This window comes from Aspergillus fischeri, genomic scaffold (genome assembly GCF_000149645.3).
Source record: "Aspergillus fischeri NRRL 181 1099437636247 genomic scaffold, whole genome shotgun sequence".
Lineage (NCBI taxonomy): Eukaryota > Fungi > Ascomycota > Eurotiomycetes > Eurotiales > Aspergillaceae > Aspergillus > Aspergillus fischeri.
In genome coordinates, this window is record NW_001509772.1 from 403,540 (window position 1) to 431,087 (window position 27,548).

Sequence of the window (27,548 nt, forward strand, 5' to 3'; positions counted from 1 at the left end):
GACATCAGATCTAAATCTCGAATATTTCACCCATACCCACACCGGCTCCCTCCGCGCCAGCCCGACTATCCACCAAATCCAGCCGCCAGCCCTTCCAGTCCTTGAGCTTCCCCTTGATCTCGCGGACCCACTCCACGCGCTTCCGTGCTTCTTCTTCGGCCTGCGCTCGCGCAAACTCCGCCTCGTCGAACTCATCCTCGAAGTTCTCCTCAGACAGGAGTTCCAGACTGCCACGCGCAGCGGGCGGATGCTGCTGGGTTGACGACGCCCGGCTGCGGTTCCCGTAGCCGCCGGTGAAGGCCGCGAGGCCGCTCGAGAGGACGGTGGAGAAGGACGAATGCTGCTGGGCCATGCTGCGGCGGCGCGCGTGGTCGGCGGACGAGCCGCCGACGAGATCCACGTCGTCGAAGGCGTTGGCGGCCGGGTTGGTGTCTCCCGCCGTATAGCCTTCTTGGTCCGCAGTGGAGAGCTCGTCACGCCGTTCCTTCCAGACGCCACGACGTAGATCAAAGACCTCTCCTTCGAGGTCGCGGATGCGACGTTCCAGGCGCGATCGTTCCTCATCTTCGAGCTCATCGAGGGCGTCGTCGTCTGTGCCGCCGGATTCGCGCTTCCTGAGGCGCTCGAGGTCTTCTTTCAGTCGTAGGTTCTCGTTTTCGACGCTTGCGAGCCGCTTGCGTAAAACAGCTGCTTCTTTCTCGGTCTTTTCGCTCTCGCGGAGGCGGGCCTGGTGGCGGGTTTCGGACTCTTTGTGTAGATTTCCCATTGCTTGGAGTTTCTTGTCTAGTGTGTCGATCTTCTTCTCTGCTTCGGACTTTTCTTGTTGCAGTTCCTCGATCTCCCGCTGCAAGTTCTTGATTAGTGTCTCCGTAGAAGTCTTGTCTACTCCTTCCTTCACTGCCTTTTCGGAGGCTCGCGTCAGGGCATTTTTTGTATCTGTAAGCTCCCGTTGAGACTTCTCGAGAGCGGATTCACTATGAGAGAGTCTCTCTTCTAAAGCAGCTATCTGAGCCTCGTGAGCACTGCTGGATGAGGATTGTTCCGAGAGCTGTGCACGAAGATTGGAAATCTCTAGTTCCATGGTCTCGATGGTAGCCGACTTGGACTCAAGCTGTCGTACGAGGTCGGCAGGAGGCGACTCTGACGGAGCTGGCACGGAGATGCTAGCATTGTTGCGGTGCGACCGATTTTGAAGGTGCGAGTTCTGCCTCTGTAGAGAGGCGATCTCTGCCTTCTGTTGGCTAGGTCAGTAACAGTCTTAACAATGCTTGCTTGGATATAGGCAAAACCACACCAATTCGTCTATCTCCGCCGCTTTCTGCTCGGCTTTCTCCAACTTATCTTTCAACTCCGCCGCATCAACGCTCGCTTCCCGAAGATCCTCGAGCTGCTCTTCCGTCTTCCGCCAGCGGCTCGTCGACTCTTCCAGCTGCTTCTCTAGTCGCTTGTTCTCCTTCTCCAGCTCCTCAATCCGCATCGACTGTTTCCGATAAACCTCGTGCACGGAGTCACCGTTACCGGTCAAAGGAGGCAAAGAGGGCGACTTCAAGGCATTCGATGGTGACGTCGAAGCACTTCCTTGAGAGACGGAGCCTTTTCGAAAAGACGACGAGCGCATCTTGGACTGGATTGAAAGAGACGGTTGCCGAGTATGACCCGCGCGCGGGGTATCTAGTTTGACGTCCGGAGTCTGGGGCTCGGCATCCGGCCCTGGAGAAGGGGACGTAGGCGCCTCGGGCATGGGTTCGACTGGCGACTCAGGGCGCTTTTCCGGCTCAGCTGTGGGTTCAGCTTCAGGTTCTGGTTTTGCTTCAGTCTCCGGCTCCGCTTGCTGTTCCTCCTTTTGCGCTTTCTTCTCTGTTGACTCGGGCTCATCTTGCTTCACCTCTGCGGGGGCGGGGGCTTCTGCGGGGGCTTCTTCGGTAGGCGCGGCGGCCTCTTTCGGTGTGTCCGCTTCCTTTGGAGCTTCTGTGGTGGCAGCCTTCTTGCCGGCCTTTTTCTTCTGTTTCTGGAGCTGCGCTACCTGTTCGAAAGTGTATCAGCCGTCAGCCAGCTTCTCTCAAGGGTCGTCCGCATGTCGGTTTTCCAGGCTTACTCTTTTCTTCGCAGCAGCCAGCTTCTCGGCCTTTATGCGCTCCTCCTCGTCCGCCATCGTGTGTGATCGTCTGAGGTATTCAGAGTGATGATGTGGTAGGGGAGGAATTGGAGGAGATCTTATCTAGGTGTTTGTTACGGAACGGACAGCTTTCCCCGATGCACAAGACGTGCACGGACCACAACCGTTTAAGTACTGATCGTCTACGAGTACTCAGTCTCCACTCATACATACTTACACCTAAGAGGATAGATTGCCCATACTCAGTTTAAGATTGTGAAGATTAAACAAGACTCTGTAATATTGCCCTGACTATGCCTGGGTTGCGTTCACATTGGATAGCACTAAGGAACTATGTAACGAGATAGAGACCAATGTAGATGGAAGGCACCCGGTTAATTCGGCAGATTTTGGGACCTTCGAGTAGTTATAACGACAAGAGGAGCAGAGACCTTCACTTTGGTGGGAGCAGGGAATCTTTGGAACCTTTTTGAGCTCTGACTGACCAGACTCTTTCTCCTAACAGGCCTATCAAAGAATGTCCTTCTCGATACCAAGGAAGACCAGAAATATGCGGTTTCCCTCGCTCACACACGAGTTCCCCAGGCAGGCATGGACAGACATGGGCACTCAGCATCTAACAATGACCACATGTAAGTGACAGTTCAACGGGGGAGTGTATACAGACTTTGACTATTACCTATATGTTGTCCTATATCAACTGTTTTCGCCGCTTAGGCAATGAGTCGTCTGTTAGAGAAGCACGGAAAGAAGCACGGAAACACAGAGCAGAGAGGGTTATCTAAACATGACAAGTAATTGTCCGCTGAATAGCGTTCGCCAGACTGTGAACTCCTCCGATAACCAAGAGCGGGATCGGATGAAATGCAGTAAACAACACAAGAGTAGTGCGTTGGGGAAAGTAGGGACTCAGATCTTTCATGCCCAAAGACATCATATCTGTTCCGCCCAGAAGAGATCTGGTGGTACATTGAAAATATCATTATATATAAGAGAGTTTCTCATCATCGTCCACATAGAAAAGAACAGGGTTATTCTGACTCAGAAGAGAAGAAAAAGAGTGAGCATTGATACAAATCATACAATGGGAAGCGACATCAACATCACGTGACTTTATATAAAGTCCACTAGCCCCTTTTGGACGACCGACTATGACGTAGTTACTATTGACTGCACCCATCTACGGTTCTGTACACCACGAAAGGAATCGTTTTTTTTTTTTGAGCAAGATACTACATCATTGTGTATATGTCTACAACTGCAAGGGAAGGAAAAACACATTGCTCATTACAAGTGTATCACATCCTGAAAGCCAATCTTCACAGACCCCCGTGCGGGGAAGATCAACCTCAAAGTTATCAGTGACAAGCCCCCGAGCTACACACATAGCAGGTCAAGCATGGATATTCCACTCGGTACTAGACATCTCGTCGTGGGGACTATTGGACGAGATGCATATGCAGGAGTGGTTCTTTGGTCCTATCTCACGACAAAATGCATAAGAACTTAAGAACTCCTAGGTACGATGATGGCGATAGACAGAGGGATGATAGCGGATGCATTTCCTATCATTATGTATATTGGATCTCCATTGATATTGAGCAAAGACTGCCGTAGATTTCAAGAGGTGGATGAACTGCTTCTTATACCATGTTCAATATCAGAATCATGTCATAATGACTACCAAATTATCGTCACTTTCGTGAACCCAAGGATCTACGTAAAGATTCAGGGCTGAAGAGATTTCATTGTAATAAGATTACAGAGCATAGCCCAACGTAAGCGTGAAAAGAGCACTGCTGCAGTGATTAGAATGAACCCATGTGTGCCAGACCAGGTTTCAAGCTATGCAGTGCATCAAAATCATTATCAAGGTTGAATCAATCTGAAGAACAAGTCTTGAAACCACTCATTACGACAAGGGGCATGTACCGCCGTTGCCGGTCACCAAACGCCCCTCACCGCAGAACATGCAGGTTGAATGCAGAGTAAAATCAAGCCAACGCCGTAGAAAGATAAACAAGAAAAGAAAGGAGTAAAAACAGTCATGAAAATAGACAAAGAAGAGAAGAGGTCGTCAAATCACTAAGTCGGAATTAGACTTCCATTTGGTCGGCAATCTCCTCGCTCATGGCGCGAACTGTTCCTTTACTACCTGATCTCGATCGGAACTCCTCGTCGCTGAGCACGTAATTGTCGTATTCATCAACAACAGGGCGTGTTGGCGGGGATGAACCTTCCTCCTCACTCTCGATCTCGAGTCTCGCGCGATTTCCGAGCCAGTAACGAGCACGCTTGCTTGAACCCACCAGATCAGGCGTCATGTACCGGGATACATCAATGTCATCAAACGTTCGCTTGCCGGTGGGCGTGGTGGGAAGTCCATCACCCTCTTCTGGTGTGTGACTGAGAATGGGGATCGCTCGAATGTAGAGGTAGCAGACACGTTTCCGAAGGCGGTTGAAGAAGAAGTAGTGCAAACTCCAGATCGCACCATCATCCGCATCCGATGGGTCTTCGTCGGGCGAGTACGAATAGTATGAGCACTCCTTCAATGACATATGTTCATCAATTGTTCTCCACATTCTCGGGCCCCAAACATGAGATGCTGCGCTGTTGTATGATCCAGATATCGTCGCAGGAGACGGGGGAGACATGTCAATCGACTCGCGAGGTCTCAGGTTAAACAGAGTTGAGTCCACCGTGTTCATAACCCTCTTCAGGCTTCTCTCGCGACGAAAATCCGAGGGACGCAAAACGTGGGAAAAGTCATAGTCGGGATGGCTGGCATTGAGTGTTGCGATCAGATAGGCAAAAGTCCGGCGACTGGAGTGATCGCTCAGGGGCCCAAAAGGACTCGAACGTGACAAATTGAGTGAAGCAGCCGCATCGGATGCATTGGGAGGTGAAAGCGAAGCAGACAGGCGAAGGACTGATTCATATTGGGCTTCCAGTGATTGTTCAATGTTCTTGTACAGTTTCCGGTCGGCGCGAGCAGCCTTTGTCGTATACAGGTCGCATCCACCCACAATGTGACAATCGTCCGTATCGAAATTAAGTGAATTCGCAACGTCTTCGAGCTCAGGAATAGGAAGATACTATCAAGATCCATATGTCAGCATAACAGAACAATCCGCGCGGTAATGATGCGTTTCGGCGCAATATGGAATGCGCACCTTCATCTTTGTCGAAGAAGTGCTGTCTGAGGAGACAAGAAGCGACGGCAGCTGGGAGTATTGAGGCAAGAGCCAGATATCAATTCGGCAACTTCTGGTTCGGCAGAAGACAACAGAAAGAGGTTGATTCGACGCGATAGACGGTATCTGCGCGGATGATGTCGAGATAGTCGTCGAGGTGGACTGACCGCTGATCGGAGATAAGGACGATTGCGCTGGCAGCTGAAGCCACGAATAAATAGGCCGATAGAGCGCGGTGTGAATGTCTCAAATGAGATTTGTTTGCTGAGACAACCCCTCTCAGCAGAATCAAATGGATCTGAGGATGAAACAGGGATTAAGAGGGGACTGATTGATGAATAGCGATACGGGGTGATCCAGTTGCGCGTTGGCTGAAGGGGGGGAGGGTAGTCACGTGGCAACTGCGACCGGCCAGTGATATCACGCACTTACTTCACGGGTCCAAAGGAAACACTGTTGCAGACCCAGAAAATGACGAATGAACTTCACATGAGCCCTTCGTTGGCTAGATTGGCGATCACTTCCTTTGATTCCTGGAACTGGCCAATGTAGTATTAATTAGTGCCTGAAGTCGCATAGTAGAAGACAACGCCTATGTACGTCCCAACGCCTGTAGAACTGCCCTCGAAAATCCGGATAGCGAAAACCCAAAGAAAACAGTATGAACAGGGAAACGCTCGCTTGTCAAACAGTTGCTACATGATCTTCGTAACCACATCTTCCTCAACCTGGAGGAGGAGCGACATTAGCCTAACTCAGACATGTGACGTGTTCACATCGGATGAGGCTAGGAAGACCCAACGAAAAACGATAGGTTTGGAGATGTTGAATATGTGTGATGAAAATAAGTGCAATGGGAGGGGCGATTGGAGGCGGCCTTTCGCACATAAACGTGATCGGATGCAGGCAAGCGGATGGAGGAGTAAAGGATATGAGCCTCATTGCGCTCACAACCTCTACACATTGTGGTGGGTGTGAAGACAAGGGATCATTGATATCAGGGAAAATCAACTCACCTCCATATCTTCCAGACTATCCTGTTGACTTATGCACCTGAGCACATTCTTCTTGCTGCTCTCCTGCATCTCGCCCGCCAGCAGAAGTTCATCGAGAATGAAATATGCCTTTTGGAAGTTGAAGATAATGTCGAGCTCGCAAACGTTGCCGTAATACTTGTCCATTTGCTCCACATATCGATGCACGATTTCGAGGGTAATCAGCTCGTTATCGGTGGAAGCGCAACCGGCGATGAAGAAGAGGGAGGCATAACGGCGGTAGACGACCTTGGTGTCTAAGAAGGAAAACGACAAGAGTCAATTTCATTGATGCTGCAGCGTACGATGGCAATCCGTGGGGAAAAGGAGCGTACCTTTGTACTCAAGGAAATTGCACATCCGGGTGCGACGGGACAGGACGAGCTGAGTCACATCTTTGATAATCTTGGCCTTCTCCTTAGGCGAGAGAGTCGTAAACCATTTGGCAAGACGCTGGATTGAAGCAAATTTCCATCAGTCAAGGAGCTCTGGGATCAAGTCAATGAACTGGGTGGGCCACGAGGCATACCACTTTGCCCTGCCGCGACAACAGGATCAGGTAACTGAGAAGGGACTGTCAGTTTGAGTCATAAACAGTAAACGAACCTCTCGGCAAGAACGCCTTACTGAATTGCCATTATGTTCTCTGCGTTAGGATAAGCTAGCAAAAGAAATGCCTCAACTGGGTTGTGGACAACTTTAGGTCGAAGAAGGAGCTGGAGAAATTATTTGCGCGGGCCCGTGTGGCCGATGGGGGGGAAATTATTGCCCCGCTGATATTATTCAGGAACATTTCATGCCCACCACGTTCTTTGGCGAGCTACTCCGCATTATTTGATTATTATCATGATTGAGATTGTCAAAGGGGGACGGAAAGGTATTGAACAGGACTATTACCCTGATGGCACAAATTTTGGGAGATTGACCAGCCAGCGCTGCAGTGTCGCTCTGCCATCTAAACCAGCCCCTTTGATTGCTCTTTAAGTGAACCCAACACAGGTAGCCTTTTAGAGCTTTACGATGCTGATGTTATTCAGCTCACTACGGGTATCTCAGTAGGCCTCACCAAAAGTAGAGCATAAGCATATCTTCCTTAGTGGGATATACTGGTTAATTGAATAAGGTACATGTATCTCAAGCAGGTTGTCCGTCTAGTAGACATCAAAGCCATGCTTGATGCCAATTTTGCTGCTACCGTCGCAATTCACACAGTCAGAGAATCACAATAATGATTACCAATTTACACATAAAGAGGGCTTTGTTTTCTTGGTTTGGAATGGCAAGTATTCGAGCAATCTTGTTGTATGACCTGGATCGCCGCGTCGAATATATATATTGGGCTGTAGAGTACTGCCAATCCCCTTTTCCGCAGGACACTTCCATCGCTCTGAGTCAAGACAACATAGACCTTCTAATATCTCTCGGTGCACCTACATGGCATTCAAATAGCTGGTTACTGCTTCTTGAGACTTCATACAAGTCATCTCGTGAATCATATTGATGAACCTAAATATTCAACGAGAGATAGGATGTTTTCATTACCACTGGAACACTGATGTTCGGCGTTCTTTCAGTAGCGATTGATGCTTGAAATGACACTATCCGACGAGCTACTACGCTCAGTTCCTCTTGGACACCCCTGAGTTAGCTGAAGTTGAGCTCTTTGCTTGAAGGCCATTATTCTGACAATCCGGTCCGAGATGAAAGCTCCACAAATCGCAGATACCTCTTGTTCACAGCACAACCACTACTTGATGGCTTTATCAAAGTTATTCAACAGAACTAGCTTCCGAAAGGGAAGAGAGTCAACCCATCCTACTGGTAGCCATCCGAACATTTTATCGTCGGAACTGGCCTAGATGGATGATCAAGAAACTTAGATTGGACCGGGAGCCAAGGTCATTGGAGCTGTCAGTCGAACTGTCATCTATAACTCCACATTCTGGCTCTCGCTCAGTTTGCGGGGTTGGTCCCTGGCTTTGCATTGCGGCGTTTGTTCGGAAGCACCAACAAATGCCGAGGACTATCTATGTCGGATTGACATCGGATTCGAACTTTTGTACTTTCACCGGACCAAGGGAAGACTTCAGCTGTCAGAGGAGGCGTATGGCGCTGGGAACATAAATGGAAGCTATGGTTGTCCGTCGCAGAACGTGGCTTCTAGGATCAAGTTGCAAGCACATACCTACTCTCCTTCATTAACATCAAACTTACTCTACTCTACTATCGATACGATGACGAATTTGAACCAACCTGAGGATCATGTTGATGTGCTCATTGTCGGGGCTGGGCCAGCTGGCCTCATGTTGGCAAACTGGATGAGCCGATTAGGAATCAAGACTCGCATTGTGGACAAGCGTAGCACAAAGGTTGGTCCATTTGATCCCACATGGAAGACTTACTGATGTCTTGCGCAGGTGTTCAGTGGCCAAGCAGACGGACTCCAATGCAGGACACTGGAGATCTTTGATTCCTTTGACTTTGCTCACAGGGCCTGGAGAGAATCGAACCACATGCTGGAAATCTGCCTCTGGAACCCCGACAAAGACGGCGTCATCCGTCGATCTGATCGTATTCCAGATACTATCCCCGGCATCAGTCGCTTCCAGCAAGTCGTGCTTCATCAAGGCCGCATTGAACGGTTCTTCCTTGACTCCATCAAGGAGCACAGCAATATTACCGTGGAAAGAGGCGTGATGCCCACTTCTTTTGAATTCGATGCTTCTAAAGCCACCGATGTTGATGGCTACCCCATCACTGTCACCTTGCGCACCTTGACAGAGGAAGAGGCCACCCCGAAGCAGCAACAGGCTACGAACGGCGCTGCTGTTAGCGATGGCTTGTTCCGAAGCAACCTCTCCCCAGATGACACAGACGACATGCTACGAGCAGCTGAGCTGGATAGCCGTGCAAATCAGACCCAAGTTGTCAAGGCTAAGTTCATGGTTGGCTGTGACGGTGCCCACTCGTGGGTCAGACGCCAACTAGGGTTTAAGCTGGAAGGAGATTCGACAGATTACATCTGGGGTGTGCTCGATATCATTCCCATTACCGATTTTCCAGATATTCGAATGCGTTGCGCGATCCATTCTGCGAGCGCGGGTACTGTGATGGTCATTCCTCGCGAGAACAAACTCGTTCGGCTATACATTCAGTTGCAGTCAACAGTCACTGGAGGTGGTAAAGCGGATCGTTCGAAGATCACACCGGATATGATTCTCAAGTCCGCACAACGCATTCTTCATCCATACAAGCTGGACTACTCGTACTGCGACTGGTGGACGGCGTATCAGATCGGTCAGCGGGTTGGAGACAAGTTTTCGCTAGAGGAACGTGTGTTCCTGGCTGGCGATGCAGTGCATACCCACTCACCAAAAGCTGGTCAGGGTATGAACGTAAGCATGCAGGACGGTATGTCTCATGTCCATCCTCCGTAGTGATTGCTTGATACTTACTAGTGACCACTCAGCCTATAACTTGGGCTGGAAGTTGGCCCATGTGGTCAAAGGCTACAGCGAAAGCGCAATCCTGAAGACTTACCAATCCGAAAGGAGACGCATCGCTCAAGACCTAATTAACTTCGACTATCGCTTTTCTCGCCTCTTCTCCGGACGTCCAGCCAAGGACGTCATGGACGAGGAGGGGATCAGCATGGAAGAATTCAAGATGGCGTTCCAGAAAGGGAACATGTTTGCAAGTGGCATTGGTAAGACAATGCAGTCGCTTCCCAGTAATTGAGCTTACTCAGTCTGACCATATTGAAACAGCTGTCGACTACGGCTCTAGCCTCCTCGTTGCAAAGGCGGGAGACTCCGGCGAACAAGGCGATGGCACGGATGTTGCAAGCAAAGACAAAAGCCTCCGGGTAGTCAGCAAGCAGCACCTGTCAACCGGAATCTCGGTTGGTATGAGAATGCCGAGTTTCAAGGTGCTCAACCAATCCGATGCTCGGCCATGGCATCTCCAAGAACTGCTGAAGAGTAATGGCCGCTGGCGGGTGATCGTCTTTGCCGGTGATCTTACCAACCCCGAGAATTTCGACCGCTATAGCCAGCTGGGAGAAAGGCTCAGCAGTCCGACTTCATTCCTTCGCAGATATACGCCACCTGGGCAGCCGATCGACAGCGTCATCGAAGTCCTGACTGTCCATGCCGGACCCCGCACAAGCATTGAACTCTTAGACCTGCCCGAAATATTCCATCCGTATAGCGAGAAGCAAGGATGGGATTATTGGAAGGTGTTTGTGGATGATCAATCCTACCATGAGGGTCATGGAAAGGCGTACGAGAACTACGGTATCGATCCCAGACGCGGAGCGAGTGTTATTGTCCGACCGGATCAGTACGTCAGCTGGCTCGGTGAAGTGGATGACTATGATGACATGGAACGCTTCTTCTCTGCGTTTATGAAGCTGCAGTCGCAGCTGGTCTAGAAGGAGAATCCCGTAGCTGCGGAAGCTTCCACTCTATGAGAGACTGCCTTCCCTTTTTTCTTTCCCCCCGTTCTGTAACCTATGTGAAGTGATTCTCAATAGATGTCTTGGATCTTTGCTTGATATCTTCTGTCTTTTCGTCCAAATCGGATGATATCTGTGCAATATTCTCATCTCTTTCAATCCTAGAAGAATTCTCTTCGGACAGAACATGGGCAGAGTTTGACTTTCTAGAACAGGATTCGGGATCTGCACTGGTTACTGCATGCATCGACCAGGAAGAGCTGACAACGGGTTCGAGACTCGACCAGTGGATCATACATCGATTAAGGAACTGGACCCATAAGGTATGAGGATGCCCGAGCCCACTGTACTTGGAATCATGAGTGGCTCAACCGATGGCCAGCCAGTCCACTGGCCCCATGGTTCACCGTGATAGGGCTACTGTACGGGTAAGCTCTGAGAATTGACTTCCAACATTGTTGCAGAGCATATGGTGACGGAATCATCATTTCATATCGGATTCAGGCGGAAGAGACTACCAGTTCTGATGTTGTAGAGAGCAGTCATTGCATACTACGAGTACAGTAGTTCTATCCAGTACAAGCTCCAGGCGCATATGCACTGCCGCCCAACAGCTGGCCGTAGCTTCCTTAATGCTTGACGATCATTCTCTGACTGACTCTGACCACACTTCGTCTTCACCTCGACAGCCTCGATGCTAAAAGTCTACATATTGACTAAGACCAAAAGATCAATCTGATTGAATCAGACAGTGGCTCAACTTCCATGTACTGGTGATGTGATTTCATGATCGCGCTCCCATGCATGACGTAGCATATTTTCCATTTCCGCAACATATCGTCATTCTCGGCCTCCGGACATTCCGCACAGAATAAAATATTCTTCATCCCTAGAATCAAGCAGCGCATCAGATCTGCGTCTTGTTATCTTAATTTCCCCGTCGTGGCACCTGTCAGACTGCGTGTTCGAACCTACTTCCTTCGAGTCGTGGTGACTTACCCAGTATACTAGCTAGGGCAACTATACTCAATTGCGACTACAACCTCGCCAAGAGAACGAGTTAAGAGCAGCAACCAGCTGAAAAACTAGTCAAAATGGCCCTCAGAGGAATCCAGCTCGGCCTGAGAGTATGGGAGGTACGTGTAGACTTCCATTTACGGCCACCACGTCTTTTGACAGAGAAATCGGACGAATAGCTAACAAGCGAGTGCTGTGCAGTTCGTCTTCTCACTGCTCGTCATGGCCTTGATCGGTAACATCATTGCCATGGCATTCGCAGGCAACCCCGCCACGATCAACTACAGCATGTTCACTGCCACATTCTCCATCATATCGCTGTTCTACCTCATCCCCGCCTCGATCAACCTTAACTGGGCCATTCACCCCATCATCATGATAGTGCTCGATGTCTTGAACAACATCTTCTTCCTGACCTGTGCAATCGCACTGGCTGCTCGGCTGGAATGCCACTCCTGCTCCAACGACGTAGGTTGCGACGTTCGTACCCATGGTTTGCAGCGACTAACGAGCCTAGGATTACACACTCCACAACGAAATCACCAACGGCGCACACAACCGTCAGAAGCGATGCCGTGAGGCTCAGGCCTCTGTTGCCTTCCTGTGGTTCGCATGGGCTGGATACATGGCTTCGACGATCATCTCTATCTTGATGGCTCGTAGCGCTACCGTCGACCTGCGCAGCCGGACCGGTCGTGCCCCTCGTGCTGCTCGCCCTAGCATGGCTCAGGTCTAGTGCGGTGATACTGTATGTCGCTTTAATCTCTGGCGACGAAGGCTCTAACAGGTCAGTAGTCTTCGGTAGCAGACATCTCTCTACCAGCTCATACGACTGTAACGACTACCGTCAATGCTGAGGGGGTCTGCATTGGTGCCAACGATGTACGATGTTCGATGATCTTATGCTGATGAAAAATAGGCTGTGATGACAGGGGAAAATCTATTGGCATTTAATGATAATCTGGGGTACACCATTATAGGAGTCATGGATGGAATTTCCGGATAGGTCTGGTTATGGTGGCAGGGATGGGCGGAGGACTGGAGTACTGGTTTCATTCTCATGTTAGTTCATCTGTACTTTATACGTACTCGATGCTTAATACTTTGCTTTAATGTACTATTTGGGAGTATATACAACGATCTGTGGAGTAAACCTCATATCAAAAGAGAGCAGAATATAGCACTAGACACCGACACCAATCACGTCAACATCAAACATCTGCACCTTGCCGCTTGACCGTCACAACCATGGACCTTCGCACAATATCCTTTGCATCTCCAAAGTATCGTCCTGATCGAAAGCTACAATCGAAAGCGTCAGCAAGATACCAAACGACCTAGCCTAACACATACCTCCAATTCAAATTAGCCATCACGACATTCTGCACGCCCCGAATATACTGCTGCACCTGAGCATCAACATGCTCACCCCAGCTTGGAAGCTCGGCCAATGCAAGATACCAGTCCCTGTACCGAGCGACGAGCATATTGCCGATATGGTTGAATGCCATTTGCGCCGGCATGCCGGAGTGACGGCATACAGCGACGACGTTGTGCGTTACGCCTTCTTTCTATTGCACATTAGCATCATTATGCGAGCCAGTGATAGAGGATAAGGGAGTTTACCTCTTCCTTGCAGTAGGAGAGTATATCGTTTTGTCTGTCCACTTAGCATCCGGCCGATCAGAACGGGAAGACGGAAGACGGAAGACTTACAGAAGAACAAGATCAACCCCAATACGTTCTATCTCCTTGACACTTCTGCACTCGAAGACATGGTCTGGGATATCCAGCTTGTGTGCGTATCTGATGGTATGAGTGAACTGTACCAATGGGAGGGGATTAGACATACTCGACTAAAGCGAAAAGAGGCGCAACACCCGCCGACTGCCGTCGCAATGCCAGCATCTCGTCCAGAGATGGGTATCTGCCTATGGAGCAAGTGCGGACCTGTTCTATGCTGCCCTGGCAGTAGTCTCTCATTGAAGCGGCGAATCTGCGTCTGACTCCTGTAGCCGCATGAGTAATGTACGAGGATGTTCTACAGTTATACATACCAACGGGAGAAGCCTGAGCCACACGCTGCCATACCGCGTTGTGAACTCGAACCAGGGGACGGTCTGCCTCAGAAGGCAGCTGAGCACCCTCCCGCATCCCGGCAAGTAAACTGTCGATGAGCTGCTGAGCCCGAGCAGGATCGTCCTTCAGGCCTCCGTTATCGAACACTGCCACATACGCTTAGTACTGACCACAAGCGCTTCAGACAGTGGTGGAGACCTACTATCGTCGAATGGAAACACCCAGTTCCCCCAATCACACACAGTGCGCAATTCCTTCGGACCAGCATCCGGCGCCGCGACGGAACAGAAGTATGAGAAATCAGTCCTGTCCAGGATCCGCCGTGATCTCTCATCGAAGGAGCATCCACTGGGTAAACAGACGATTTTAGTAGGCGGGTAGGTCGTGCAGCTTGGGCTAGGTACTGACTTGGCCAGCCATTCTTCGGATTCCTTCCTCACCTCTTCGTAGTGCGGATTGACCACCGGGTTCTCGGACAGGAACAGCACGAATAACTGAGGAAGGTGAACCGGGATATATGTATCCTGTGGTGGTGTCCGCTTCTCTCCCAGCCGGACTGGGTTTTCGTGTACAAGGAAGTCCGTCATTTGGCTTAGGAAATAGGTGATATAGATAACTGGCTCGGACTCGTAGAACCAATATGATTCCTGTCTTCAAGATCGGAAGCCATCGCAACGAGTGAGCATGATCTTATACCCAGAACTCTCCATGTCGATCAGATTTGGGGTGAACTGTAGAACGACAATGAACCTCCCTCGAACAACAATAATACCAAACCTTCCCATAACCATAGTCAATATAGTCTGATAGGGCCAAAGGCATAATGTTTCTGTCATTGGACGCAAAATCCGGAGGATACTTGTGAGGTCCGATTTCTTTCATTGCCACTAACTAGTGTGTTAGAGTTCGCCCGGCTCTCTTTGGCTTCATGGCCTACGGCAATCAATCACAGCCGCACTATTGACGTCGTGCTATCTCAACATGCAAACTTCATCTTCAGATGCGCCTACATGTGGATTCAAAGACAAAGAAGATGGCCTTGATATTGTTCTCCACTGTGGAGAGAAAGGACGGCCTCAGTATAGCGCCACTGTTGAGCAGCTATTACTACGTAGATCATTGCCTGAACCCTTAGTCATAAAGGGTCCTGCATCCTGAACTTATCCAAGTCAATATCATAGACCAAGACGAAAAGGTTGTCAGCTCAAGCTTCAATGGCTACATCCATCCGTGGCAAAAGATTATGTGAACATGTTCTTGCGGACAGGTACCCCAACATCCCAGATTCCGAGCTCTCAACCAGTATACTGACGCAATCCCGACAGACTGGTACACTAAAGCCGCGCTGAAGTCTCTTTTCTTTATCTCTCTCATCCTCGCGGCAATGGTCGCGAAGATCGTCGACATGGACCGAAACTGGATGAGAATAGGTTCTATCTCGAGTGGCGAGCTTGCCATGGAGACTGTCAGTTGACGCTTATCAACCTCGTGCTGCCGGCGCGGTCATGGACTCACTCAATGACCGAGTCTCAGCTAGATTCCTTGCTACGAAGCATGATAGGGGCAGTATCAACCCAGGAGTATCTAATTGGCCACGTTATAGATCTTCCCACCCCGATTTCAAATTCCAGCAGCAATCTCTGGTCTGCTTCACTAGTGGATTGACTTTCCAAAGGAGGAAACACCTTGACTTGAGACACGACAGAGGGCTTCATTTCTTTGTTTCGATCAACGCAATGGCCTCCTACGCAATCGTATGCAACGAGTCGGCTACGTCGGCATGATGGCTTGCCATGGAAGACTGGAGAGGGCTACTCTGCTGTGGTCTGGCCGTCACCTAGCTCAATGTCTTTCTGGAAGCTGGAAAGGGGACGCACTGAAATAGGTTTATATTAACGTCGTCGCTGGGACTGTTGAAGCCCTAACAATGTAGAATATAGCACAAGCAGTATGTCTTCTTCTTCCCCTTCTTCGAACTCCTCCCCCCGTGTCGGGGAAACGATAAGCAAATGGGGCTATTCTTTCAAGTGGACTGATAGCCACCTCGCCCAGGAAACACTCAAGCCATTGCGCCAGGAGTACGATACCCTTGGAGCAGCGGCCCTGGAGCGAATCCAAGCGGTTCGTGCGGCTCTGCTCGAAGAAAGCAAAGCGAGAGGCACTCCTCCGCCCCCCAACGACCTCTACATTCTTCTTCGAGACCACCACAGCGAAGACGAGACGCTGTCCCAGCTCTGGAATGAGCTCCATACTGTTCCTGACTGGGTAGATTGGGACCAGCTTGAACGAGGCCAGAGGTTCTTCTACCGGTATGCTATTGCTAATATCGTCGGCTTCGCGCTGCAGGGCTTCATGGCGGAGAATTCGGTACGTCCTCTTTCATCTCCTAGCATGCCCTTGCAGCGGGCATAGCACTGACCGTCCTAAGGCCGCCTCAGGAGTCGTCGAAGTCCTCGTCCGAACAGGCGGGTTCTCCACCCGTATGCTCCTCGGACGACTGCTCGAGACCTTCCAGTGGCTCGTGCAAGTCACCCACAGCCTGGCGCCCATCCAGCCCGGAGGAGACGGGCACATCGCAACAATCCGCGTCCGACTCCTCCACTCGTCCGTCCGACAACGGATCCTCAAGCTCTGCGAGCGAAAACCCGAATACTACGACGTCAGCCACCACGGAATCCCAATCAACACCCTCGACTCCATCCACTCCATCACCACCTTCAGCTGCAATCATATGTGGCTCCAGCTGTCCAAGTTCGGGGTCGAGCCTTCGCCCCAGGAGATAGATGACTATATCGCTCTCTTCCGGTACCTGGGCTACCTGCTCGGCACGCCAACGGCTTTCTTCGAGACAGCACAGAAAGCGAAGGTGACGATGGAGAGCTGCTATCTGCATGAGCTCCGGATAACGGAGACTTCGCGCGTGGTGGCGTATAACTTTGTGCAGTGTGTGCAGAATTTGCCGGCGCCGTTTCATGTGACTAGGGGCTTTATTGAAGCGGGAAGCCGGTGGATAAATGATGATGAGCTCTGCGATGAGCTTGGGCTTGGGCGGCCGGGGGTGTTGCACTATGTTGCTTTCATGGGGCATTGTATGCTGGTTGTGTTTATGGCTTGGGTGCAGCGGGTTGTTCCTGGGGTTGATGGTCTTGTTGTCAAGGTGAGTTCGTGGCAGTCCCGTTTACTTGGGATGTGGTGCTGACCGTCTAGTTCTTCCGGTTGATTTTGTACAGAGGCCTTGTGCGCAGAAAGTCCCGTACAAGCTTCCAGTTTCAGTATGTTCCGCAAGAGGGCAAGAAGACTGGCAGGGAGGCATATCAGACGGGTCAGATGGGTCGTGTATCCATGGGCCTGTTTGAGGTTATATTCTTGTCTGTGGTCATTGTCTTTAGCGGTATCACGGTAGGAGGTATTCTCGCGGGTGGGCTACGGGTGCTTGAGTTCAGTGGAAGAAGAGCACTAAGGAGAGAAGTATAGATTATCAAACTATCTTGAATGCTGTGTAGAAGACATCTAGTCAATTGAAGTACAGGCCGTATCAATCTATCTTGAATGCTGTGGAACAATCCAATCACATAGTGCATGTTCAGTCGTACCTAAGCAATCCACCTTAGCATATAGCTTAGCATGACCGGCTTCCTAAGGAAGTTCAACCCGTTCCTGAAGAAAAGTTGTTTATGCGGTGTTCGACCAGCACAGGCAGCGCTGATGCGGAGAAGGAAGAAGGAAGCGAACCACAGCGTCCGGCATAAAAGCAAAAGGCACACCCAATATTGGGTCAATAAGGTCCTCAAGTGTCCAAACCCCCTAGGCAGCGCCGCCATGCGGGGAGGAAGAAGAGACAGGGAAGCGAAGTTGTAACCAAGTCCACATGCATAGAAGTAGGGCCCATGGCCAATAACGTCTTCATGCCTGCAACATATAGCAACGCCGCCATGCATAGAACGAGATATTTGGAGGCAAGGCAAGCTAACACAGCTACTTGTATAAGCAGAAGGCGGCCGAATATGAGAACGAACAGCCGCAGGGCATATCTTTGTCGTCCACACTGTCGATTCATGATGGCGCCTTAGGCTCAGGAGTGCCTGACCCTCCTCAGGTAGGAACGGGAGCTTTCAACGACGAGAGGCAAGGCAGCAATCCTTGAGAATGAACTCCCAAGGGATTCGTGAGTTGCGGTATTGCAACTCGATTTCGGCGCAGGCTGTGCTTGACGCTGGATGTCGTCTGCAAAGGATAATTCCCAGTTTGTCGTGCAATCTGCCTCCTTGATGACCTTGACGCAGTAATGCGTAGTGCCATTTTGAAAATCTCGGTAAATTCGTCTTCCACTTCTTTAACTTTCGCCTTCTCTTCTTCCTCGTCGTCGTCCCCCTCCTCTTTCTTCTCTTTCTCCTTGACTTCTTCGTTCGACTTTGGGGGGCCGTATCTTCCATCAGGCCCGGAACGTAGTATGGCGATGGGCCAAGTAATACTTGCTGATTGTGTGTAGCACCGGTGGATACCGTTCGCTGTCGTCACGGGGACAGTCGCTGCTTGGTTTCCGGGACCCAGAGGAGAAAAGGCCCAAGTTGGCCCTGAGAATCTCTACTAATGCTGTGGTGTTGGAACATTACCACCACAAATGTGAGGGTACCCAATGATCGCCCCGAGGACGTTCCAACATGCTCCTCTGAATGTAAATTGTGCACGCAGGTGTCGATTGGACTTGGATGATCAGCATGTCGACCCGTGCGTCCACGTGAAGAAATAATCTGCCGCGTAGCATGTCGTTGTCGTCACTTCAAGGACATGCGGTGATACTCTATGATGGCTCCAGGACATTCCAACAAGCCCCTCCGAGTTGGACCTGCGTTTGCAAGTCCATGGGGCTTGGATGATCGAGCATGCCATTATCGTCACTGCAAGGACATGCGATGATACTCTATCAAGACTCCAAGACATTCCAACAAGTCACTCCGAGTTGGGCCTGCGTTCACCACCCCATGGACGTTGATGTCCGAACATGTCGACCCGCACAATACCCACGCTATGAAGTACCCGCGCAGATAACTTTGTCTCCGTCCGTTCGAATTTTGTTGAACGGCTTGAACAATTGACCTCCGGCTTCAGAAAAGGGTTCACAATCATTATCTTCTGCGCCTGCGAGACCCGGATCGAAGACAAACGGCATGAAGAATTGAAGATGCCGAAGGCCGTCCACAGAGCCTGAGCTCCATCCCAAGGCCAAGGAGCAGACGGTTGAACAGATAACTGGACCGTGGCATACCAGTCAGTAACTGAGCTGGGAGGCGTAATCTACTCACTCATGTCAGCTCACGTTGCTACCACGATGGGATCAAACTTACCATACCGAGATCTCATTTTCGTTGGTGTAAGATCTTGCGAGGCCCGCATGTGCCTCCGGCTTTGAATCCGAGAAGCCACAGAGAGAAAGCCTGAAACTCACGATTCTTCAGTAGAATCTTCGTGGTGAGCCCGTCCAATGTCCGCAGTGGGCACTGGCCGAACACGCCATTCTGACGGTTCGAAGGCCGAACCGCAGGGTTCGTCAGCAGAACCTCCACGAGCGCCTCTGCCTCTGGGGGATTGCTGGTCTGCGTTGCATGGGTCACTCAACCAGCAACCAGCAGTCAGCAGAACGGCCGCCAGCGAGGCGGCCGAACGTGGCAACAGAATCAGCAGGTCTGTCTGTTGCGCAGGATTACATGTTGACTTGTTCGCATGGACCTTTCCAAAGCCAATAATGGTTTTGGAAGATGCAGAAGGGCAGGACTCATCAGCGGAATCTCCGCAATTGCATCTGCTGCTTGTCCGCGTTACAGGGGTCGCTCAACCAGCAACCAGCACTCAGCAGAATCTCCGCCGGCGAGCCGGCCAACGCCGCAACAGAATCAGCATGTCTGTCTGATGCGCAGGATTGCACGTGGACTTGTTCACGGGCCTTTCCAAAGCCGATAATGGTTTTGGAAGATGCAGAAGGGCAGGATTCGTCAGCAGAATCTCTGCATGGCCGCCAGAAGTCGACGGTAGGTTCTGAAAGAGGCAGGCGTCGAATCTGGTTTCTATTCCGGAGGGTAAAGAATAGCACTTGTTACGAACGTAAAGAAGGATACTATAAGTGAATAGGGCTCAAATGCTAGCCCATCGACCCGGGTAGGAGAAGAGAAGTTGCAAATCTTGCAGTGTGAGAGGTGAGATGAGAAGAGAAGAGAGGAGAGTTCGGACCGGGGGTCTGGGGGGTATTTATATGTCTGCCAGCAGGATATGAGTCAATCTAATCCGGTGAATCAAGTGTAGGTATTGATTACTTCCGGTGAATCCATAGAGAATGATGCATACAGAATGATAGATAGGCGTGTGAATGGGGTTGGCGTGAGGTTGTACGCCGAGCTTTTGTAGACTCACTATGCGGGTCCCTGCAGGAGACGATGAATATCTCTGCGGAGCAAAGAGACGATGAATATCTCTGCAGAGCAAAGAGACGATGAATATCTCTGCGGAGCAAAGAGACGATGAACAAGGGTGAGGAGCAAACGGGCGTTGAACTACGCCGAGAAACAAAGAGATGATGCACATTGCCAAAGGAAATCATGAGCATCAAGTTGAAGTCAACCTAGAAGTGAACCTCTCGGACGGCCATGTCTATAGATGATGCACGTGTTGATTTGTTTTTAGTGATACAGGAATATCGGGTATATCCCGCAGTATGTACATGTATACAGCATGAAAACCCGCTCAAGAGAAAGAACTTTGGACGGAACCGTATCTGTACCGATTAGTACCCGGATATGGCAGCAGAGAGTGCAACTCACCCCTGAGGACACTGGCTTCCCAAAGCAACGCTACCGCTCCTCATGTAGCAGATCTTCGCTTCCTGACACTCCACATCGGTACAGTTGGGAGACTTGACGCTCATCTTCCCCTGATAGGTATTGTGCAAACTCACCAGGTCTATATCTTTCTCCATAGCCTCCGTCACCCGATGCCAAAAGGTGGCATTCAAAGGGTCATCCTTTTCCCAGCCTGCTGCGGGACTGTACGTGTCACGGGTTGAGTATTCAAACTGGAACGTGGGCCCAACTGCTTTGAGCGAAGTGTAACCGGAGACGTTGCTGAAGAATGTGTACGCCTCGTAGATGTTGAAGTCGCCAGTATCGACTTCGTACATCCTGAAGCCGCTGTTCAGGTTCGTCAATGGCGTGATGCTGGGCATGATCCAGCCGGTTGTCAGGGCTGTGTCCGCGCTCTGCAATGTGCCGTTGTTGGCATAGTAGATCATGAACTGGTCCTCGTGGGTATGGCCGAAGAAGATATTGGCAATGACATGGGGCGAGTAGCGGTCCACAATTTGATAGAACAGATTGGTGGGATCAGGGAGGGGATTGGAGCCATCCCATCCGCTGAGAACATGGCCGATGATCCAGACACGCTCGCCGGCATCTTCGGCCTTTTGAAGCTCGTCAATAATCCAGGAAAAGACGCCAGAGTTGTCGGGATTGGTGGAGTTGATGAAGTTGAAGTAGTTTTTCGCGTACCACAGATCTGATAGAGTCAGTCCTCGCATAATTGCCAATATCCGTGTACTTACCAGTATTGAACGCAATAATGCGCAGACCGTAGTGAGTCTTGACAGAGTATCCACCATAGTGTGTGCGCGCGTCCTGGGCAGTCTTCTCATCGATCCATCCTTCATGTTTCCAAAGTCCGGCAACATGCTCGTAGTTCCAGCTCTGCTGTTCGCCCAGAGGCCCTGGGAGATTGTAAGGAGCATTGATGTTCTCGGGGCTTGTATCGTGATTACCCAGCGCAGCAAAGACAGGTCCGGTCAGGTATTCTTTGAACACGCCATAGATGCTAGTCTCCGTGTACTCGACATATTCTCGAGACATTTCCTGGACTGGATCATGCGACACAAGATCGCCAGTGTAAAGAGACCAAGCCAGAGAGTCCTGATCCTTTCCCTTTCCGGTCCCAGTCAGGGGCCCAATCGCCTGAAGGGCAGCCAGACCCAGATCATATGGGGTGTCACACTTGAATGTCCCGTACGCCGGGGCAGGAAGAAGGACCTGGTCCCTCGAAGCAGAATTGAAGTTGTTGTTACGACAGCACAATCCGGACGAACAATTACCTTCAGAACTGACCGAGTACCGCGGATCCAGGTGAAAGTCGGAAAGATGCAACACCTTGACTCGCTTCCCGCTCGCCTTGGGAACGCGAGGATTTGATGGCTTGGGTTTGGGGAAAAGACCAGCGGTATCCAGGGGTCTTGTCGCTGGCTGACCGCAGAAGGACTTGCTCAATGCATGGCAAATATAGTCCCCGTCAAGACCCTCGACATCAGCGTAGGCCAGCACCTGCGTCCAGACGGCGCCGAAGACCGACGCGGCATAGTCCTCTTCGCAGGTGGCATTTGACTTGAAACCGAACTGCTTGCAGAGCGACATAATGGTGTCAGGCACTAGAGTCGGCGCATACAATGCTGCAGGTTTGGCTGCGGCCAACGCTGCCTTGCATTTGTTGCAGCTACCGTGCGTAGCGTTCCCATTGATGATGCTGGTTACATTAGCCACCACAGCTTGGATGAGCTCATGTTGTTGACTGTCAGAGAGCTTCTTCGAAGGGATTGGAAAGACCACTGGGTCATTGTTCTGAGTTGGTATAGTGTTGGGGTTAGTCAGATTGTATGGGAAAGTAGTATTAAGCACAGGATCATGAATCACTGGCTGAGGCTGCTGAGTGGGCTCTGCTGGGAGGTAATAGTAGGAGCTGTACGGAGTGATGCAAGTCAGCTACTTCACATTGGTACGCTGGTACCTCATCCAGACTTACGAAAACGCAGAAGTCGGAAACCCAGCCGACGCAACATAAGAGGACTCGCCAGGGAGAGATGAAACATCTTGACTCGGAACTGCCGGGAGGGAGGCTAGGATTGCCTGCCACTTCATTGCAGCCGGTAAGGATCTGACAAAATTATAGACGACAGGAGGAAATCATTCCAAGACAGTGATCAGTTTCCTAAACCTTCATGGGATCAATTCATGCTCCGTATCAGCCTGGAGCTGAATCAAGTTCTACCAAGAATTCTGGATGCGATGGGGTAAACAAGTAGATTTCCCGTTTGGGACCAGTTGGTGATACACGTGGGGTTGATCGTCCAATTGAATGGACACACACACGTCTGGCAGATAGGATTTTGGAAGAATTCATCATTCCTGATATCTATCTATCCGTCTAGCAAAGAGTTTTGCTGTGAGATAATCTAACGATGTCAACGATGTCAACGATGCATAAGGTCCGAGTTTCATGTTTTAGGCCCCTGTATCGATATATCGACAGCAATGTCGTCTACCAATCACCACGCGGTGTCCAGGCCAAACCTAACAACCAGCAATGTAGTAGTATATTCTACAGGTTCCAACACTGTCAGATCTCCATATCCGAGGCTGATCCGCGCGGTCATGATGTCATCTAAATCCGGCACATCCAGGCAGCTCAAAGCCCGAGGCCAGTATCAAGAACGGGCAGAGGCGAATCTACCGGTTTCAGACTTCGGTAGTGTGGGCTTTAGATATATACAGTAACAGCTCCCTACGGGAGGGAGATAGATTGTACAAACTGACAAATTACACACGTTCAGTAGAAGATACCATTGTATTCCTTTAGCTTATTTGCAATTGTTGGACAGAATCAAAATGCCCGTCGTTCCCTCCCTCAGAAATTCAACCTTCGACGCCGACATCCGCGACCGTCACCTCATGTACGACTATGCCGCACAGGACCCCCACGGCAACCCGGAAAAATGGCGCTATGAAATCTGGTTCTATAACGAGGATCGGTTCGTCTATGCCATCCACGGCGGGCCCATGGCCGGTCGTAAGAATTTCCAAGCAGCCACGTACCAATGCATCCGGCCCGGCGAGCTATGGCAGTGCAACTGGCTGGAAGAGACGGGGACCATCTGCTCGCTTGTATATGATATCCCCAGAAAGCGCATCACTACGATGATGGGATTCTCCAAAGGACACTGGGAGAATGCCGAGGCTGCGCATGGGGACAAGCGGAATGCGGAGGACTTGGCGCGGTGGAGGGGTCTGGCGAAGATTGGGATTCAGACGGATCGGAAGCTCATAAGTGAGCAAGCGGAGATTGTGGAGGATTTCCGCGGACCTGGTAATTTGGAGCCGATTGACATGGACTGGCCGACACTGTAGGCGGCGGCAGCCAAATGGTGAAGCATTGGCCGCGGTCACACTGGGTCAAGATGATTGTGGAATATATGGTCGATCTTGAAGATATCGGAATGTGTAGATAAGGGTTGATTCTAATATGTCGCAACGTTTTGAGTACCATTGTAACCAGAGGTGTTCCTCCCTTGTCATGCTATCAATAGACATGTTCCTGTTCATGCGTTAAGGCATGTCCGCCCGCTAGCTGCTCAACAATGAGGTCTTTGTCAAAGCCCACACAGGTACAAAAAAATGAACGACCCTGTCCGCTAGACAGGTGGGTCGAGTATCAAGGTTTCAGTGTCGAGATGTTCAGGAGTGGCCTATGTAAGGCTCGAGTCCATTGGGACTAATGCAAACGAGCGGCACCCTGTCCAATCGTGTGCTTCGGCAGTGGCATTGACGGGCCCTTTGAACCGCATAGGATCTGGTTCGACAGTAGTCTGACGGAGGACTCTCCAAAGTCTCACTCGTGGAAGGGGCAAGCATGGTATGCCATGAAAGCACCGTGATGTCTATGGGATTGAGCGATAAGGTGTGAACGGAATCCCAGCACGGGCGTAACGAGCGTTCGATAGAGTCCTGGGGTGACTTAGTTTCGGCTGGAACATCGAGGTTTGTGTCGATGGATCGATCTTCGGTGCTGCAGTATAGACGTGTCCCTTAGCTGAGACTTTCAGCCATCTTGGCTAGATGACGAACTCCCGGAAGAAGGGGCCTGGATGCAGACAAGCTCAATCATAATGTCATCCTTGCCGTGCATCAAATAGGTGTTGGAAGATGGGGCTCGGCTAAGAATGGCGACCGCTACCTGCTCGGCTTGTTGACTGGACGTCATATTATCGATGAACCACGTCTTCCACGGGCTTCCGCCGAACCCAGGCGTCTGTATCGTAGCAGTCTTATCAGGCTCGGTCTCTTGAGCGAATGCTATTCAGTGTGAGCTAGTGTCAGAGCGCAGATAGGCAAAATAAGAGCCAAGAGTCACGTACCCTGCACAGGCAATGATTGCACATCGAAAAAGGGCGGTGGGCAATTAGAGAGCACAGGTGGATTGGCCAGCATTTGACTGATGACGGTTTGGAGCGGGTACGTATAGTCCCCCTTGGCCGTCAATTCATACATGGCCCCTTTAAGCAACTCCTTCAGGTCGTGTGTACACTGAGGTCCCCAAACACCATCGCAGCCGTTACTAGGTCCAGAGGGCGTCCCTGTCAGATTTCCTACCCGGAAGGCAATCTCGGAGGTTCGATTTGCAGTAATGACGGAGTTGTCGATGCGATGCGGGTCGTACGCAAGCCAGAAGCTGGCCTTGACCATAGGCTCTTGCCCTTTGCCCGAGGGATTCGCGTCGAAGCCATAGTACAGAGTGATATCATCAAGGAATAGAGGAGGGAAATCGAAGTTGATGGCTGTCTGAGCGAGAGGATCGACGCAGCCACCGTCCCAAAAGGTGCAAAACTGGGCGATGGCTGACGGCAAAGCGACCAACACCAATATTAAAAGCATCCAGCCAGGTCGAAAGACCGAGGCTGATCCGAGTTGTAGGGACATTGATAAATATCACGACCGTCAGAACAAAGCGAGTTCACGAGAGCGATCGATATATTGATGATATCTAGATGACACTGATGACAGAGCAGGGGCCAGAGACGACTGGCATGCTCATTACCGTGTTGCTGATGTTATGGTTGTTGACGAACCCGGTCGGTCGGAGAGGTTGTTGAAGGGATAGACGGAACAAGGAGCGGAGGGATAAATGCGAAAATAAGGCCAAGTGGAGGAGATAAATAAGTCGAAAGACCCTTTAAAGCATGATAAAGCCCGCAACCACTAATACCACTATTGCTATGGGGCAAAACGAGAAAGGGAGTGCAGAAACCAGAAAGAGATGCTAGTGAGAGTCCCCTCCGCGCTTAGACGGCACAGGCGCAGACCGTCCGTTGTGTAAATGTGTCTAAACTGTTGTCGTGCAAGGAAATGGCGACTATTGGTGCTCTCGCGAACCACTTTTTCCACCGCCCAGGGGAGGCCAAGGACTTAAATCAAGACGGTGGCCAAGCAACGGTGTTATTGACGGAGAGGAGGACAAGGGTTTGTTTGATGTTACAGGAGTGAGTTGAGTGCTAGGAAGCCCAATGGTGGAAGAACATGGCCTGACGAGGAAACAAATCTGCAGATGGGGAAATACCTCCAGGAAGATGAGTAAGATTGACTCCTGAGGAGATTATTATGGGTTAAAGGAGGCTGAGGCACAAAAGCTTCAAGCCTTGTATTAAGGCCACGGGGAGGCACACTACCTGCTACAAAGTACCTCCAGGGAAATCAGAGACAAGAGATCATATGCAATTGCAAATACGACAACAGACCGAGATTGGCCGATGAAAGGATGATGATGACCCTGCTGACCTTCTCAGACGGTCAGTGATTCAAACAGATCATTTTTCAAAATTTGAACTCGGATTATTATTCCCACAAATTCAATAATAATAATCCACAAAAACCAGGGCTTGTGGAGCCCGGGATTGGCCGCAGGGCTCAAGAAACCCCGAAAAGGTGCCTTTCCATTTTTTTTTTCCACTTGCACAATTCCAGCACTCCCTGATTTATCAGTGGACATTCTTAGCAAGTTAGTCCTGCTTGACCAGACACGCTAACGGGGGCTGCCCCCGCATATTCCTGGCCAAGTGTGGCAGTTCTGGTGGATGATCTCAGACAGTGTGCCAGAGTGGACCATTCAGGGTGCAGAGTATGCACATATTTGGTACTTGATCCTGGGCGTCCCACTTGGTGTGTTTAGCCTGCCAGCCCCCCCCACCGCAACTTGATTGTTTTCTTTTTACGCTGGTTGGTACTGTGTAATTTTACGACGAGGAAATCGGCGGAGTACAGTCAAGCGCTGAGGAGATGATGTCGGTGCCCCTGTTGTGTAGGTAGGATTTGAGTTCATATGGCTGATACTTTGATCGGAACAAGCCAGTAATATAACCTGGAACTGTTATCCTCAGTCAATCGACCGGGAGATGGTCTGTATGCATGAAGCCGCAGTGATTCTCTTGTGTCTAGGTAACTGGATGTTACCTCATCAATAATGCTTGCTGATAGGGTAGTGGGAAGTTGGGAATTACTGAGCCACTTAGAGAGGTGGTTGCTAACGAATTACCTGCCAAATCAGCTCTGTATGTAGCTGAGCATTAAATTCTATACAGTCATCTTTACAGCAGCTGGTCAAGCCCACCAGGATATATCTATGCGGTTTGAACTGAATCAGCTTAGATCCACCCAGAAAGCCAACGTTTCTCCTTAGAAATAGAGAAGCCCCGAAGAAGGATGTTGAGATTTCCCAAGCCAATGATATTCCGAACCTGATCTGGTTCCAAAGATGTCAAGATGAGTACAGACTGTTCTGACCCAAACAATGAT

The 27,548-nt window shown here is 50.5% G+C and overlaps 10 protein-coding genes across 10 annotated transcripts, besides 3 other annotated features; 4 read left to right on the forward strand and 6 right to left on the reverse strand.

The window, feature by feature from the left end:
• Nucleotides 1–10: 10 nt before the first annotated feature.
• On the reverse strand, nucleotides 11–2,152 carry NFIA_033830 (uncharacterized protein; the record flags this gene model as incomplete). The annotated part of the gene is made up of 3 exons (XM_001265713.1): nucleotides 11–1,234; nucleotides 1,295–2,023; nucleotides 2,096–2,152. The coding sequence occupies 3 exons, from the start codon at nucleotides 2,150–2,152 to the stop codon at nucleotides 11–13; spliced, it is 2,010 nt and encodes a 669-aa protein (XP_001265714.1).
• A 700-nt stretch (nucleotides 2,153–2,852) lies between these two features.
• Nucleotides 2,853–2,876: a microsatellite.
• A 1,336-nt stretch (nucleotides 2,877–4,212) lies between these two features.
• Nucleotides 4,213–5,298, reverse strand: NFIA_033840 (RNA polymerase III-inhibiting protein MAF1; the record flags this gene model as incomplete). Its single annotated transcript, XM_001265714.1, has 2 exons — nucleotides 4,213–5,214; nucleotides 5,242–5,298. 2 exons carry the CDS (start codon nucleotides 5,296–5,298, stop codon nucleotides 4,213–4,215), a joined length of 1,059 nt encoding a protein of 352 aa, XP_001265715.1.
• A 1,022-nt stretch (nucleotides 5,299–6,320) lies between these two features.
• On the reverse strand, nucleotides 6,321–6,985 carry NFIA_033850 (AP-1 complex subunit sigma; the record flags this gene model as incomplete). Its single annotated transcript, XM_001265715.1, has 4 exons — nucleotides 6,321–6,604; nucleotides 6,683–6,800; nucleotides 6,877–6,910; nucleotides 6,975–6,985. The coding sequence occupies 4 exons, from the start codon at nucleotides 6,983–6,985 to the stop codon at nucleotides 6,321–6,323; spliced, it is 447 nt and encodes a 148-aa protein (XP_001265716.1).
• A 1,596-nt stretch (nucleotides 6,986–8,581) lies between these two features.
• On the forward strand, nucleotides 8,582–10,779 carry NFIA_033860 (putative FAD monooxygenase; the record flags this gene model as incomplete). The annotated part of the gene is made up of 4 exons (XM_001265716.1): nucleotides 8,582–8,716; nucleotides 8,765–9,758; nucleotides 9,817–10,053; nucleotides 10,115–10,779. 4 exons carry the CDS (start codon nucleotides 8,582–8,584, stop codon nucleotides 10,777–10,779), a joined length of 2,031 nt encoding a protein of 676 aa, XP_001265717.1.
• A 1,118-nt stretch (nucleotides 10,780–11,897) lies between these two features.
• NFIA_033870 (MARVEL domain-containing protein) lies at nucleotides 11,898–12,556 on the forward strand (the record flags this gene model as incomplete). Its single annotated transcript, XM_001265717.1, has 3 exons — nucleotides 11,898–11,939; nucleotides 12,022–12,288; nucleotides 12,338–12,556. The coding sequence occupies 3 exons, from the start codon at nucleotides 11,898–11,900 to the stop codon at nucleotides 12,554–12,556; spliced, it is 528 nt and encodes a 175-aa protein (XP_001265718.1).
• Nucleotides 12,557–13,031: 475 nt separating this feature from the next.
• On the reverse strand, nucleotides 13,032–14,486 carry NFIA_033880 (terpene synthase family protein; the record flags this gene model as incomplete). Its single annotated transcript, XM_001265718.1, has 8 exons — nucleotides 13,032–13,122; nucleotides 13,174–13,391; nucleotides 13,447–13,480; nucleotides 13,537–13,626; nucleotides 13,673–13,829; nucleotides 13,878–14,045; nucleotides 14,102–14,247; nucleotides 14,308–14,486. The coding sequence occupies 8 exons, from the start codon at nucleotides 14,484–14,486 to the stop codon at nucleotides 13,032–13,034; spliced, it is 1,083 nt and encodes a 360-aa protein (XP_001265719.1).
• A 1,363-nt stretch (nucleotides 14,487–15,849) lies between these two features.
• On the forward strand, nucleotides 15,850–17,373 carry NFIA_033890 (oxygenase MpaB family protein; the record flags this gene model as incomplete). The annotated part of the gene is made up of 3 exons (XM_001265719.1): nucleotides 15,850–16,266; nucleotides 16,328–17,056; nucleotides 17,107–17,373. 3 exons carry the CDS (start codon nucleotides 15,850–15,852, stop codon nucleotides 17,371–17,373), a joined length of 1,413 nt encoding a protein of 470 aa, XP_001265720.1.
• Nucleotides 17,374–20,321: 2,948 nt separating this feature from the next.
• Nucleotides 20,322–20,415: a microsatellite.
• Nucleotides 20,416–20,707: 292 nt separating this feature from the next.
• Nucleotides 20,708–22,844, reverse strand: NFIA_033900 (PPN1 endopolyphosphatase family protein; the record flags this gene model as incomplete). Its single annotated transcript, XM_001265720.1, has 3 exons — nucleotides 20,708–21,441; nucleotides 21,488–22,665; nucleotides 22,729–22,844. 3 exons carry the CDS (start codon nucleotides 22,842–22,844, stop codon nucleotides 20,708–20,710), a joined length of 2,028 nt encoding a protein of 675 aa, XP_001265721.1.
• Nucleotides 22,845–23,160: 316 nt separating this feature from the next.
• Nucleotides 23,161–23,184: a microsatellite.
• Nucleotides 23,185–23,591: 407 nt separating this feature from the next.
• NFIA_033910 (uncharacterized protein) lies at nucleotides 23,592–24,110 on the forward strand (the record flags this gene model as incomplete). Its single annotated transcript, XM_001265721.1, has 1 exon — nucleotides 23,592–24,110. One exon carries the CDS (start codon nucleotides 23,592–23,594, stop codon nucleotides 24,108–24,110), a length of 519 nt encoding a protein of 172 aa, XP_001265722.1.
• Nucleotides 24,111–24,801: 691 nt separating this feature from the next.
• On the reverse strand, nucleotides 24,802–25,679 carry NFIA_033920 (uncharacterized protein; the record flags this gene model as incomplete). The annotated part of the gene is made up of 2 exons (XM_001265722.1): nucleotides 24,802–25,055; nucleotides 25,118–25,679. The coding sequence occupies 2 exons, from the start codon at nucleotides 25,677–25,679 to the stop codon at nucleotides 24,802–24,804; spliced, it is 816 nt and encodes a 271-aa protein (XP_001265723.1).
• Nucleotides 25,680–27,548: the final 1,869 nt, after the last annotated feature.